Source organism: Astatotilapia calliptera, chromosome 23, assembly GCF_964374335.1.
Source record: "Astatotilapia calliptera chromosome 23, fAstCal68.1, whole genome shotgun sequence".
Classification (NCBI taxonomy): domain Eukaryota; kingdom Metazoa; phylum Chordata; class Actinopteri; order Cichliformes; family Cichlidae; genus Astatotilapia; species Astatotilapia calliptera.
In genome coordinates this window covers 5514931-5528221 of record NC_137443.1, presented here as the reverse complement: position 1 = coordinate 5528221, position 13291 = coordinate 5514931, and the positions used below count along the sequence as shown (strand labels likewise).

Below are 13291 nucleotides of genomic sequence, written 5' to 3'. Positions count from 1 at the left end.
GAAAACTTAAGTAATGATACATTTGCTTCAAACATAGAACAGCATAAAGCAGTAATTAGTCATTGCTGATTATCTACAAAGAGGAAGCAGTAAGGGTGCAGTACAGTATCTCACTGTTTCATAATTACCAGAGTATTACTAAATTAGTGCATCCCTTCAAGGAAAGTACATTGAGTAATTTCCCCGTAACTTTAAAAGTTTAATCATGATATTCCTGAAGGTCAAACATACATCACTGGTGAAACTAACTATGTTATCTTTTAAACAAAGCATCTTTCAGTGGTTAAGATTATAAAGTCACTCTAAATAAAACAAAATGTAATTTAATGAAACTAAATATTTAACACTTACAATGAGATTTAGGACTGCTGACGTCCTTGATTGTGGTTCAAAGCCACATCATGGCTCATGCAGTGCACAGTCACATCTTACAAATAAACATTCAAAGACTGAAACAGAAAGTATGTGCACTGCTGCTCTTTAGTATTTCAGTTGGGATCTCACCACCACCTTACACTCATCTTTGTTGCTGTAGGTGCAATTTGATGCGAATCATAGAAGAAAACCACACAAACACACAAAAGGATGGTGCCAGAAATTCTTACTCATAATTTTGTTGTGTAACTATTAGTAATTATTTATTCTTAGTCCCTCACCCTCACCCCATTATTTTTCCTAATTCCAAACCAAACAAACACATTCTACTCTGAGCACACAGGCTTTTTTTAAATACCAGTGCACCTTGTCTAGCAATCACATTCACACTCACAGGTGCAATGGATACAACTTTCAGCATCTTATCCAAGGATTCTTATAGATGCAGACTGGAGTATGTGGAAATTAAACCACCAACCTTCAATTTGGTAGACAACCCAGACCACCACCTGAATGACAGCTGCCCATGTTAACATGCACATCATGTGCATTTCTTTTAAATCACCATGGACAAACAAACAATGCCACTTTTTTAAAGCAACACTACATGCAAAATCCAACATTGCTAATGTTTATATTTATTGATTGCACGTGATTTTTATAACTACACTTAAACCAAAGTGTATAACTTTCATGACTTAATGCTGTTTATCTCTTGTTTTGTAGAGGCCATTTTTTTCAGCATGCTTTTATATATGATATATAATAAATTACTGCACTGTGCATCTTCTTTGAGACTAGCAGAGAACAAAGAATCCACAGTTTGTTTTGAACCAGATTTTTAAACAATAAACTGCATTTTCTCAGCACATCCAGGCATGTATGCTTCTCTATGTATGCACAACGTTGTTTCCTAGTGAAGAACAAGCATTGCTTCATTAAGAAGAGGTCCACAATTGACTTAAAGTCTAAATTGCAGCTTTCTTCTCATTAAGAACTTTCAACCTGACAAAGTAGTTATTACTGATGTACTCTATATGGCTGAAGTGGAACACGAGAAATCCTGTACTGCAAGTTAGATTTTTTTAAGCATGAGTTCAGACACATAAAGACAGCACTGCCTCCTTGTGAAGAAATTGCATTGATGCACCTTGGATGTACTGTTTCAGTTGTCTTTTCATTTATGAGCTTTCTAAGCAAATATGTATGATATGAACTCACATTTAAATGCTGACAAAGCTTCATATGGATACTAACAGCATGTGCCATTATTTCCAGTGAAAAAACATATTTTGTCTCCTATAATGTTCTTTCATGTTTTAAACAGTCAATCTATGACATGTACTATATTATTCTCTCTCTCATAATAGCAATAGTGATAATGTCAGATACAGTCACAAGTCTTTCGATACTGTGATAGAATGACTTTCATTATTATCATACCATAATTTATACTGAATGACTAAAATTTTGATTTATCATCATTTATGTCTGTCAGGGGCTGGGGCTGTGACCCGGAGTCTCGAGTTTATTTTGTGTTGTTTTCTTTCTTACTTAAGATTCATGTGTTACTCTTAGTTAAGGGTGTAGTTGAGTTATTTTGTATTTTTGATTACTAATGAAATAATGTTCTGGTATTATTATTAGTTTGTCTTCTGTCTCTTGTGCCTCGCCCTTCTATGTCTCACTACTCTCTCTATGTGCATGTGTGTGTGTTTTACGGGTCTCGTCCCCCTTATCTGTTCCCATACTCTTCTCCCTGTGTTCCTTTCCATTCCCCCAGCCTGCCATGTAATTCATGCCTGTGTGTTCTATGTCTTATTGTCAAGTTTAGTTGTCATGGCCACGTTTCGTCATGTTTCCTATTTTATTTTGAAAGGTCTGGTGTTTCCATGTTAAGTGTATTTTGTTTTATTTCCCCTGTGGCGTTCAGGTTCATTTATGTCAGCTGTGTTCCCCAGGTGTTTCCACTTCCCTCATTACCCTTAGGTGTCTTTAAAGTCCTCTGTCTAAGTCTGTCCTTTGTCGAGTCGCCTGTTGTCTTCATGTCAAGTCACATCAGGCCACAGAGTCTTGCTTTCAAGTGTTCATGTTCATGCTCAGGTTTCTTCACATTCAAGGTTTTACATGCTCCTGTTCAGTTTTCATGTTATGTTCTCATAACATTGTTTTCATAGTTAGTTTAGTTCATTCCCTATTTAGGTTTTGGTTTAGTTTCACCTTGCCTTGTTTTTCTGGTTTTTTTTTTTGTAACAGTCATAATAAAGGCTCGCTTTTTGTTTAAACCTCAGTTCATCTCTCCCGTGTCTGCACTTGGGTCCGCTCAATAAACACAACGGCTACTCTGCTGTGACAGTGGCTTAATCTCTAGCTACTGCATATCTCATTCTTCCTATTTATTACACCGTTTAGTCTTGTTATAGGACAAATTCTTATAACAGGAACATTATGATGATTGTTTAAAGACCCTTCAATAGCTTAAGGTCGAAAAGATTGCAGAACACTATGTTTGGACATTGGCTGTTGAGCATAGGTATAAATATTCAAGCGACAATGACATCAGTGGGGGACACCACTAAGCAAAATTGCACGTATAGTCAGCATGTAGTTGGTGCCTTAAAATGTGTTGAATAGTCTCCTCTGTTGTCGTGTGATGCATGGCCCTTTGACACTGGCAGCAGATGCTTTGGATATGCAGCAATGTTTAGGTGTGTTGTATGCATGAAAGTAACATTTAGATGCGAAATATCTAGCAAGAGTATTTTTATATACTTGTGACCAAGCAATACAAAGGTACAGAAAACCTGGAACAAACTTAAATAAAAAAGTAGATAAATCCAAACAAAAACAAACATCTTTTACACCTTCATTTAAATCTAATTTTTCCCTTATAACAACTGTTGTACATTCATATATGCAAATGTCAGGAGAGTAGTTGTGGTTTTAAAATGGCAGGTAAACTCAACAGCAATGTTTCAAAAAACACAATAAATATCACCATGCACACAAACTGTTTTTGTGCAGTTTCACAACCTTTGTGGGAGATAAGTTTACATAAGCTATATTTCCCACAGAGATAAGTAAAAGAAAAAGAGAAAGAAATATTGTGAATGTGAGGTAAACCTATTCTCAGAAACAGAGAACGATAAGAGAGAGAGGGCATGAGAAGATGATGAAAGATTATTTTACAAAGTTAAGGACTGCTCAGCAAGTGGCATTTTATACACTGAAACTTTAAACCTTACATTAAATCTCCTAAATCTTGCTAGATTTTTTAAATGACCTGAACAACGTATGTTGCTGAGGTTATTTGGTTAATTTATATTAAAAAGCATTTTATATAACAAATTGTATTATAATAATGTCATGATGTTCTAATAGTGTGTGAGAATAGGAAATAGTGTAAACAAGTGTGAACTAAACTGGTTACTCTGTAGAATATTGGTGTGCATTATATTTCATTGTCTGTGGTTGTCTGTCAGGTTGTTTTAAGTTTTCTAGTTGTTACTGAAAGTCTTAGTTTGTCTTTCATTGTCAGAGCCTTAGTTTTGATTTTCACTGGAGACAGATGGCCAGTCTTGCATGTGCTGTTATTGGTCAATTGACCAGCTGCAGAGAAGAGAAACATTATAACATATAAAAAGAAGCTGAACCGAGTATCTGATTGTGTATATATGTATTAATATCCGCTTGGCAGTCTCACTGACCCTTTTGGCACAGTATAGTAAATTCACTTGGTTATAAAAGCATGTTGTTGGACTTACATGTAACTGGGGAGAAACTTTGGTTTTTGTGTTTATATGTAGCTTCAGCATTAACTCTATGCTTTTTAAATTGATTTATTTTTATCTGATTTCATTTGTCTTTTTTATGAGCCTAGATTTACTCTAGGTGTTTTTTCATACAGACATTGTACCACCACAGGCCATTATATACAGAGGTACATGTAACAATGCCGATATGTGTTAATAGTTGTACTTCTTCAATTCGTACAACTCTTGACACTATAGCTCCTCTGAAAAAGAGAGCCTCAAATCAGAAGTACCTGCCTCTGTGCTCTAACTGTAAAACATGCACTTTAAGCCTTTAAGCCAAGCATATCTTATTTGATCCATGTGTTTTGTGAGAATTTGAGACTTCTATGTCATGAGCATGACTTTTTTTACCCTCAAAAAATGATATAAATTGCATGAAAACATTTTTAATGACTAAACTGCAAAAATATGAAGCAAATGTGATACAAATTAAAACTCATATATGCAGATTAAAAATGTATTTATTTTTTATATATTTTGTCTAAAGGTTCAACAAACACTCCGTTATCAAAAAATTTAAGATTTCTGACAGTTATTTCATGGTTAGGATTTTAAAGGGTTAAGCAGGAACTAAGCTGGAGAGGAAATGGCGTCTCGCTGATTTAGGAGATCATCATTGTCAGGATGTCCTAAAAACTCCCCGAAAAGCCTTAAGTTAACCCAAAATGCTGCAGCAAGAGTGCTGATGGGGACTAGAAAGACAGAGCAGATCTCTTCTTTGTTAAATTCAGAATAAAATCCCGCTCCTCACACAGAAGGAGGTTCAGGCCTCTCTTCTGTGGAAACAGCTTCCAGTTTGGATTCTGGAGACAGACACCCTATATACTTTTAAGATTAGGCTTAAAACTTTCATTTTTGATAAAGCATTTTTAAATTAGGGCTGGATCAGGTGACCCTGAATCCTCCCTTAGTTATGCTGCAATAGGTATAGGCTGCCGGGGGATTCACTGACTGTTTCTTATTCAGTCACCCTTTTCACTCACTATGTATTTATACAATTCTCTGCATTTAATTATTACTTATAATTCATCTCTGGCTCTCTCTCTACCCCTCTAAGAATCTAGTTCTGCTGGAAGATTGAGGCCCCAAATAGGTTTTCTGATAACAGATTCTAATCTTTAACTGAGAGATGTTTTTCATGTTCTTTTCATATTTGTCTGGAAAATGTATTCAAAAGAATATATAAATGTTTCTTTTGTAGATGCTTTGATGCTTTGTAATATAATAGTGTTTTTCCCCACTTTGGATGGAGCTCTCAGCTCTCATTTCTAGAAATCTCAACAAATTTATTAAACCCTGCAAAACATGACTATCCAGAGTTGGGACCAGGAAGCAGAGCTGCAGTTTCACATCTCTCTCTGTAGCTTCTCTCTTCCTGTTGTCCCCCCAAAACCCATCCCCTTAGAGACAGTGTCAGCTCCCAAACAACAAAAATCAAACTACAAATCAGCAAAAAAAGGAATTTAATATAAAAAAAATCACAAAGAAAGAATGCTATAGTATGCACAACTGCTCCAAACAGTAAAATGGTGAATTGTACATCATTAAACATTAGGTCTCTCATGAGCTCTCATTAGGTCCCTCTTAGTACATTAATTAGTAATTCATCAACAAATTGATTTACTGTCCCTTTCTGAAACCTGGTTATAGCAGGATGATTATCTTTGTTTAAATGAATCAGCACCCTCGAGTTATATTAATAGTCAAAATTCTGGAAACACAGGCCTTGGAGGGGGTCGGAAACAATCTTCCACTCCAGCTTATTAATCAACCAAGGACGCAGTTTTACTTTATTTGAAAGCATGACAGTTAGCTCTGTCCATCTTAGCTGGAAAACTCAAAAAACAGTTTTATTTGTTGTTATTTATCGTCCTCCTTGGCCTTAAACAAAGTTTCTGTCTGATTCGTCAGACTTTTTATCTGATTTAGTGCTCAGCTCAGATAAAAATAATTACTGTGGGGGGTTTTCACCATCCATGTAGATACTAAAATGACAGCATCAGCACGGCATTTCATCTGTTATTGGACTCAATTAGCTGCTTTCAAAATGTAAAACCCACCCACCCACCTCTTTAATCACACTCTGACTCTGGTTATAACATATGGCATAGAAACTGAACATTTAACAGTACTTCCTGAAAACCCTCTTTTGTCTGATCATTTCTGATGATATTAAAACTTACAGTGATGAATTATACAGTGGGAAATAGACTTCATGACAGTAAATGCCTTGCTGAAAATGCTGTAACTATGTTCATGTTCTTGCCTTTTTAATTTGTCATTTATTAAAATTATAAATATATATTTTAACTCAAAAGTACAGTTTTTAAATGTAATGTTGCTGAAACAACAAAATAATAATAAAAAAATAAACACATATTTACAGAACATGTGGTTTATTTTAGCATTTTACCTCTATGGTGGGTGTCTTTTTGTTCTCCAACTCTTTTGTCTACCCCTTATTTTTTGCTGATTATACATCTCTTTTGTCCAGATGTTACAGGAACAGCACAATTCATCTAAATTCAATTCACTTACAGTTATATATCACAAAATCACAACAACAGTCGCCTCGAGGTGCAATGCTACATGTGTTGCTGAGGGAATGACAAGACTGAGAGAATTTTACCTGATGTATGAATTCTGAAAGAGCTGTCAGCTTATTACTGATTGTCATAATATTACTGATAACCTGACAATTTAAAGCAGGTCATAATGACCTTCAGACCATCAGATAATGCTTCAGTGCTTTCCATAGTCAGTCTTCCACTTTACTAGTAATGTTCAACAATACTGTTGAGAATACAAGTATCAGGTGAGACGCATAGCCTCTAACAGCATTTTGGCTGAAATAAACCAGCTGAAAATATCAAAAACTCAGCTACTAATGATAGAGTTTTCAATAGAGTGTGAGAATTAGCATTACCTAATAATAATCAGAACAACATAATACGCTTTTCTATCAATATTATTTAATGGTAATCAGCACAAGAAGAACATTTAATGTTCTCTTCTGTATTTTCTTATTCTCACCGTCAACCATCACACTAATCATTCTGTGCATAGCTTCCTGTCAATCTGTTATCATATATTGATCTGCAGAGTAATGTTTGCAGAGATGCTTGAAGACACGTGCATTCTTGCAATGTATACCCCATGAAAACGCTAATATGATCTGGATTCAAGTTAGCAAGTCAGGTTAGACTTAGAGCTGTATGCCACTGGTCAGTCCCTATATCAAACTAAAGGTGATAACAAAGAAAAAATGTCAAGGTGGTTTACCATAATCAGCAGATGTATGCATTATAAAAATAGTTTCTGGCCAGAAAACAGTAAAACAGTTGCACTGAGGAGCTTCATTTGCATAGCGGTTTCGTAATGACGGTAAAATAAGTGTGTATGTGTCCTTTCACATCACAAAAATGGAGAAAAACCTTTGGGTGATATACTACAGCTTCGCAAGTCAGACAGAGCAAATGGTGATAGTAATCTATACTTCCTAGTAACTGCAAACAGGATGACAGATGCAAGAACATTTCCACGTGTGCTACTAAGAAAACTGAGAAACGAGGTGACAGTCAATTGACTTGTGGACTGAGAAAATATATAAGGTGAATGAAAACTTTTCATGCAAATAAGTAAACAATAAATACAATTTTGTGTCTCCTATTGGAGAAAGAAAGTACTTTTGGAACTTGGCCTGTTGTCTTAAAGCAACCTAAAGCGAGAAGTAAACACGTGTGTAACTTTTTTCTTTTCAATACTTAAATTTAAGTAAATAAACAGTATTGAACACAGACATTGAATATTTTTAAAGAAGTAGGTCAAGAAAAACAGGGTGTTCAAAAACTGAGTGCATCAACTTTTGTGTGTTAAAACAACATAAAACATATATGAGCTCAGACTGAATTTTAACAAAGGGTGTGCTGTTTGCATCATGTTAATGAGAACAGCACATGCTAGCATAACAGCCCCAACAAAAGCTCCATCTTAATACAGTGTAGTTTTATTGTTCTATCACATTTTTAATTCTAATTTATACTGGCTGCTAATAAAGTGCTGTAAAATAAGCATCAGCTGCCACCATAATAATTCTGAATGTACTGTATGATTTCCCGTTAATCCCTTATCATATATGTTGGTGGATCTGTGTACCACAAGTTCATAGCATATCTCTTACCATCAGAGTGTTTGCAGAAATGCTTTCTTGAAGTCATATGCATTGGTGCACATGTGCAGATTTTTTATCTTCTATCCTGGTTAAAACATCAGACAGCATAATTAAATGAAAAATATGTTGCCTTGCCTGACCTTGCCTGATATCATCAGCACTCCTGCCATTTTACATCATTACTTGTTTTATTTTCCCTGTCATGTTGCTTTATCACCAGAAAACGATCTCTTCTATTTTTATTTTTATTTTTTTTCACTTATTTTTTCACTTATTTAAATGATTAAGAAACTATTATTTCTTTCCAAAATAACTACACTGGAGCACAAGGCTGATGTTTTTCTACTCGACCAGATTCAGTTTTTGACACAATCATTATGCTTATATCTAAACTCAACAGTGCCTTTAAAAGCTGCTAGCTGTTTTTTCCACCTGTAATGTGTAATCGTTTATCATGACAGAAAGCAAGGACTTGTTTTAAATTTGCAGGTTAGGTTGTTTCTAATGCCAGTAGTCTGTATAATCACCAGTCATTTATATTTTATACTGTATCCAAGACTTCTGTAAGGTGATCACTCCTCATCATTTATATGCTTTTTACCACATTGTCATAAACATTAATTTAGTTTTGTCTTGCATCAGCTGTGGGGTATTGAAATTGCAGACTTACATGCCATGGGAAGGCTGGCTTTCTCCCTGTGTACAGGACCTTGAAATAAAATCCAACATACAAACACTTGATTCAACATACAAACTTTTCACATAGCAGCTCAGTATTTCTTTTTCCTGGTAAGGCCATCATTATTGTAACAATATTTTTGTTCTATGGCTCCAGAATTCCTCCTATAAACTCCCTTCAGTATTAATGTTGGTAGTGATGGTTATTGTGCTGTTTTCTGACAGAACATTTTAAAGCAAATAAAATAACTGTCTGTGCCACAATAATAACAGTCCAAGAAACGAATGATCAATATAGTATTTTCTTTAAGTTTCATTTTATTTTTCAGTGAAACATATTTTAGTTTTATCAGTCCTTCAGGAAAGTGCTAAAAGAAATCTTTAAAGCAATGCATACAATTCAACTGAAATAGAATAAAATAAAGCTCTGGAGAGTCTGATAAAGTTATGAATGTGGTTCACAGCCACATCATTTGAATATGCAAATAACGCAACTTCTCTCGCTGTTACGAGGAGGTATTTAAAGGCTGAACCTGCCAGTGAAGTTACCCACTGCTCTTCAGTAGCTCAGCCTGACTTTGATCTCATCATGTTTACTCACTTTAACCTGGCAGTACTGATAGTTGTACTGACTCTTCATGATAAAGGTAAGTCTCTTTTCATAGTGCATATGTGATGTCATGCATGGTGACATTATAAATGATGTCAAAACTGAGACCGTGCAAGGTTAAGATTTTGATTTAATAGAATATGACACAACCCCCCATCCTGCTCCCACTCACGCAGTTCACACTGGAGAAATCATCGGTGGCCATGAGGCCGTGGCACACAGCAGGCCATACATGGTGCTTTTGGAGATGCACAGACCAGGTGGTCAGAAAGCCCACTGTGATGGCTTCCTTGTGAATGAGCATTTTGTGGTGACTGCTGCCCACTGCCAAGCTGAGTAAGTTTAACAGTTTATGTTTACCTAAAGGGAATTATGTGAACCGATAAATTGTCTTATCCAAACACCAAGCTTAAGTTACTCTCTGAGACTGAGATCTTTGTTTCATGGTGGCTTCATAAGTTTGGTCATAAATTAGTTTTGAAAAACTTTTCTTTTGTTGTATATTGTATCACTTAAATCAGCGGTCCCCAACCTTTTTTGATCCACGGACCGGTTTATGTCCGACAATATTTTCACGGACCGGCCTTTAAGGTGTTGCTGATAAATACAACAAAATAAAACCAGAACCAGTACCAGTACCAAAAAAAAAAAAAAAAAAAAAAAAAATATATATATATATATATATATATATTCATAACACATTTGAAAAGACCCAGGGAAACCAAGTTAATGATAAAAACAAAAAAACAATTCACACCCAAGCCTCAACTCTCCTGGCCCGGTACTAAACGACTGGCCTGGGGGTCGGGGACAGCTAACTTAAATGTCTGAAAATTGTTTGCACTTATTTTATTTCAGGTCCTACAGAGTCTTTCTGGGACTTCATAATTACAACAAGCAGAATGACGTACAGCATGTGAATGTGCCTGGGGAAAATGCATTTCCACAGAAAGGCTATGATCAAGCTGAATTCAAAAATGACATAATGCTTCTGAAGGTAAAATAAACGAAAATAATATTTAATAACAGACTTTACAGTGTTATCATCCTAAATGTGGTTTCTTATCATTTTTGTTCAATTGAACAAAACAGCATTAAATAACATTTTTATCTCTCTTTGTTCCTGAAGTTGAGTACCAAGGCAGTGTTAAACAAGAATGTGAAACCTATTGATCTCGCAGACCGTGATGATAGATCGCTGCCAAAATCATGCATAGTCTCTGGTTGGGGAAGTACAGAAAACAACAAACACCCATCTCTCAAACTTTTGGAAGTCAATGTAACCCTGGTTGAAAATGAGATGTGTGTTAAGGAAAATAAGTACTGCTCAAAGGACAAGGGTGGCCCAGGTCATGTAAGTGTTTTTTATTAAACCTTTACTATAAATAAATAAATTTATTAATTAACAAGTTTGGTAAATAATGATAATCAGCTTACTGTTGTGATTACACTTGGTTATGGTCCAGTAACTACATAATGTATTGTATGCTTGTATTTCCAGGGAGACTCTGGTGGCCCATTAGTCTGTGAAGATGGAAAGGCATACGGGGTGGTGTCCGCCAGCAAGCTAAACCCAGATAAATCAGCAATTTATAGTTACACTAAGATACCTGACAACCGAGACTGGATTGACTGCATTATGAAACATAATTAAGATAAAATAAACCATGTAAAATTTAGCTGATCAAACCCCAGTATTAGAATTTGTGCTTGGGTTTAGCTTGAAAAAGAAGTGATGCGATACTGCGTTAAAATTAGATAAGTGAGTTGTTTTGGTAGATATGCATCAAAAAAACTTTAAAAAAAAAAAACTTTAAAAAAAACAACAACACAAAACAAACATACATTAAGTTGCACATTAGTTACAGTTAAGTAGAATCTGAACTTTTACTATATACTCAATGCTGTTTATTAAATGAGATGCTGATGTTAGATACTGCATTACCTGATTTGTTTTGTTTTTAAAAAAGCCTGTACTTTAAAGATTCTTGTTTCTTTTAGATTCAGGATGATTTGTTTGACAGATATTATTAAAATTTTGCATTTTCACTGTTTTTATGTTATTCCAACTGACTTCTTTTCATCATCCATCAGCCAGTCTTATATCATTATGTCATATTAATGGCATAAAACTACAGGAAATACATTAGAATTATGAATTAATTAGAATTTAGAAATTCTGATTTCATTATCGATATTACTTATTGTTTTGGTTCCCATATCGATTCTCATTGACTTTACATTGGCTGCAGGTGTGAATGGATTGTCTGTCTCTACAACAGTGGTCTTCTTAAAAGTGGACATCTGTATAAAAAGCTTTAGACATGTTTTCTTTTAGTGAACCTGAAGTACGAGTACTTTATAATATGCCTGGTTTATCTAATCATTAGTCAATTAAATGGCTAATTTCACTTACACTGACTGAGTCTCCTAACAAGACATTAGTCTATGTTTATTAAGCTTCTGCAGAAAGAACAGTCAGCACACAAAGAAGCAAATGCATCAGCCACTGAATCTGCCTGTCTTTGTCACAATTGTGCTGTACACAGACATATACACTGCATGTATTAACATGCTGGCTACACCGCGGATCACACAAACCTGTCAGGCACAGCTTGGGTTTCCAGTGCGTTCAGCATAGGTACTACAAAATGCTTAAGATAAGATAAGATAAGATAAGATAACCTTTATTAGTCCCACACGTGGGAAATTTGTTTTGTCACAGCAGGAAGTGAACAGTGCAAAAGTTATATAGCAAAATTAGAATACAATAAGAATAACATACTGTACACAACTGTACAGAATAGAATAAAATAAAATACTATATACAGTAGAATAAATAGAATAAAATATACAATAGGATAAAAATAGAATGCAAATGCTATATACAACTGAGTAAAAATACAACTTTGTCAGAAAAAGAGTATTGCACTTAGTGTTATTGCACATGTGTGGATGTGTGTGTTAGATCAGTTGGAGTCTTTGTTGTGGAGTCTGACAGCAGTGGGGAGGAAAGACCTGCGAAATCTCTCCGTCCCACACGGTGGGTGCCGCAGCCTGCCACTGAAGGAGCTGCTTAGTGCTCTCACAGTCTCCTGCATGGGGTAAAAATAAAATGGTAAATGGCCTGTATTTATATAGCGCTTGACTAGTCCCTAAGGACCCCAAAGTGCTTTACACATCCAGTCATCCACCCATTCACACACACATTCACACACTGGTGATGGCAAGCTACATTGTAGCCACAGCCACCCTGGGGCGCACTGACGCCCCAGGGTGGGGGCGCACTGGGGTGGGAGATGTTGTCCATCAGGGATGACAGCTTAGCCACCATTCTCCTGTCACTCACCACCTCCACTGGGTTGTTGTTGGTTGTTCAGATGAACACCAAGGTACCTGTAGCTGTCCACAGCCTCAATGTCCATACCTTGGATGTTCAGTGGTTGCAGTGGAGGATTTTTGTGCCTGCGGAAGTCTACCACCAGCTCGTTGGTTTTACTGGCGTTGATCTGGAGGTAGTTCAGCTGGCACCAGTCCACAAAGTCTTGGGTCAGTCCTCTGTACTCCTTGTCGTCCCCATCAGTGATGAGGCCGACTATTGCAGAGTCATCAGAGAACTTCTGCAGGAAGCACTGGGTGGAG

The 13291-nt window shown here is 35.9% G+C and overlaps 1 protein-coding gene across 1 annotated transcript; it reads left to right on the top strand.

Annotated features, from left to right (window-relative positions):
* The first annotated feature begins 9565 nt into the window (after nucleotides 1–9565).
* LOC145419251 (granzyme B-like) lies at nucleotides 9566–11703 on the top strand. Its single transcript, XM_026159914.2, has 5 exons — nucleotides 9566–9686; nucleotides 9826–9985; nucleotides 10508–10646; nucleotides 10779–11003; nucleotides 11151–11703. The coding sequence occupies exons 1-5, from the start codon at nucleotides 9629–9631 to the stop codon at nucleotides 11301–11303; spliced, it is 735 nt and encodes a 244-aa protein (XP_026015699.2). The 5' UTR covers nucleotides 9566–9628; the 3' UTR covers nucleotides 11304–11703.
* Nucleotides 11704–13291: the final 1588 nt, after the last annotated feature.

Excerpts from the sequence above, each read along its gene's own strand:
- LOC145419251 (XM_026159914.2), top strand. The coding sequence starts at position 9,629 with ATGTTTACTCACTTTAACCTGGCAGTACTGATAGTTGTACTGACTCTT. Across the intron at positions 9,687-9,825 it reads ACTGACTCTTCATGATAAAG|TTCACACTGGAGAAATCATC; the intron begins GTAAGTCTCTTT and ends CCACTCACGCAG. Across the intron at positions 9,986-10,507 it reads GCTGCCCACTGCCAAGCTGA|GTCCTACAGAGTCTTTCTGG; the intron begins GTAAGTTTAACA and ends ATTTTATTTCAG.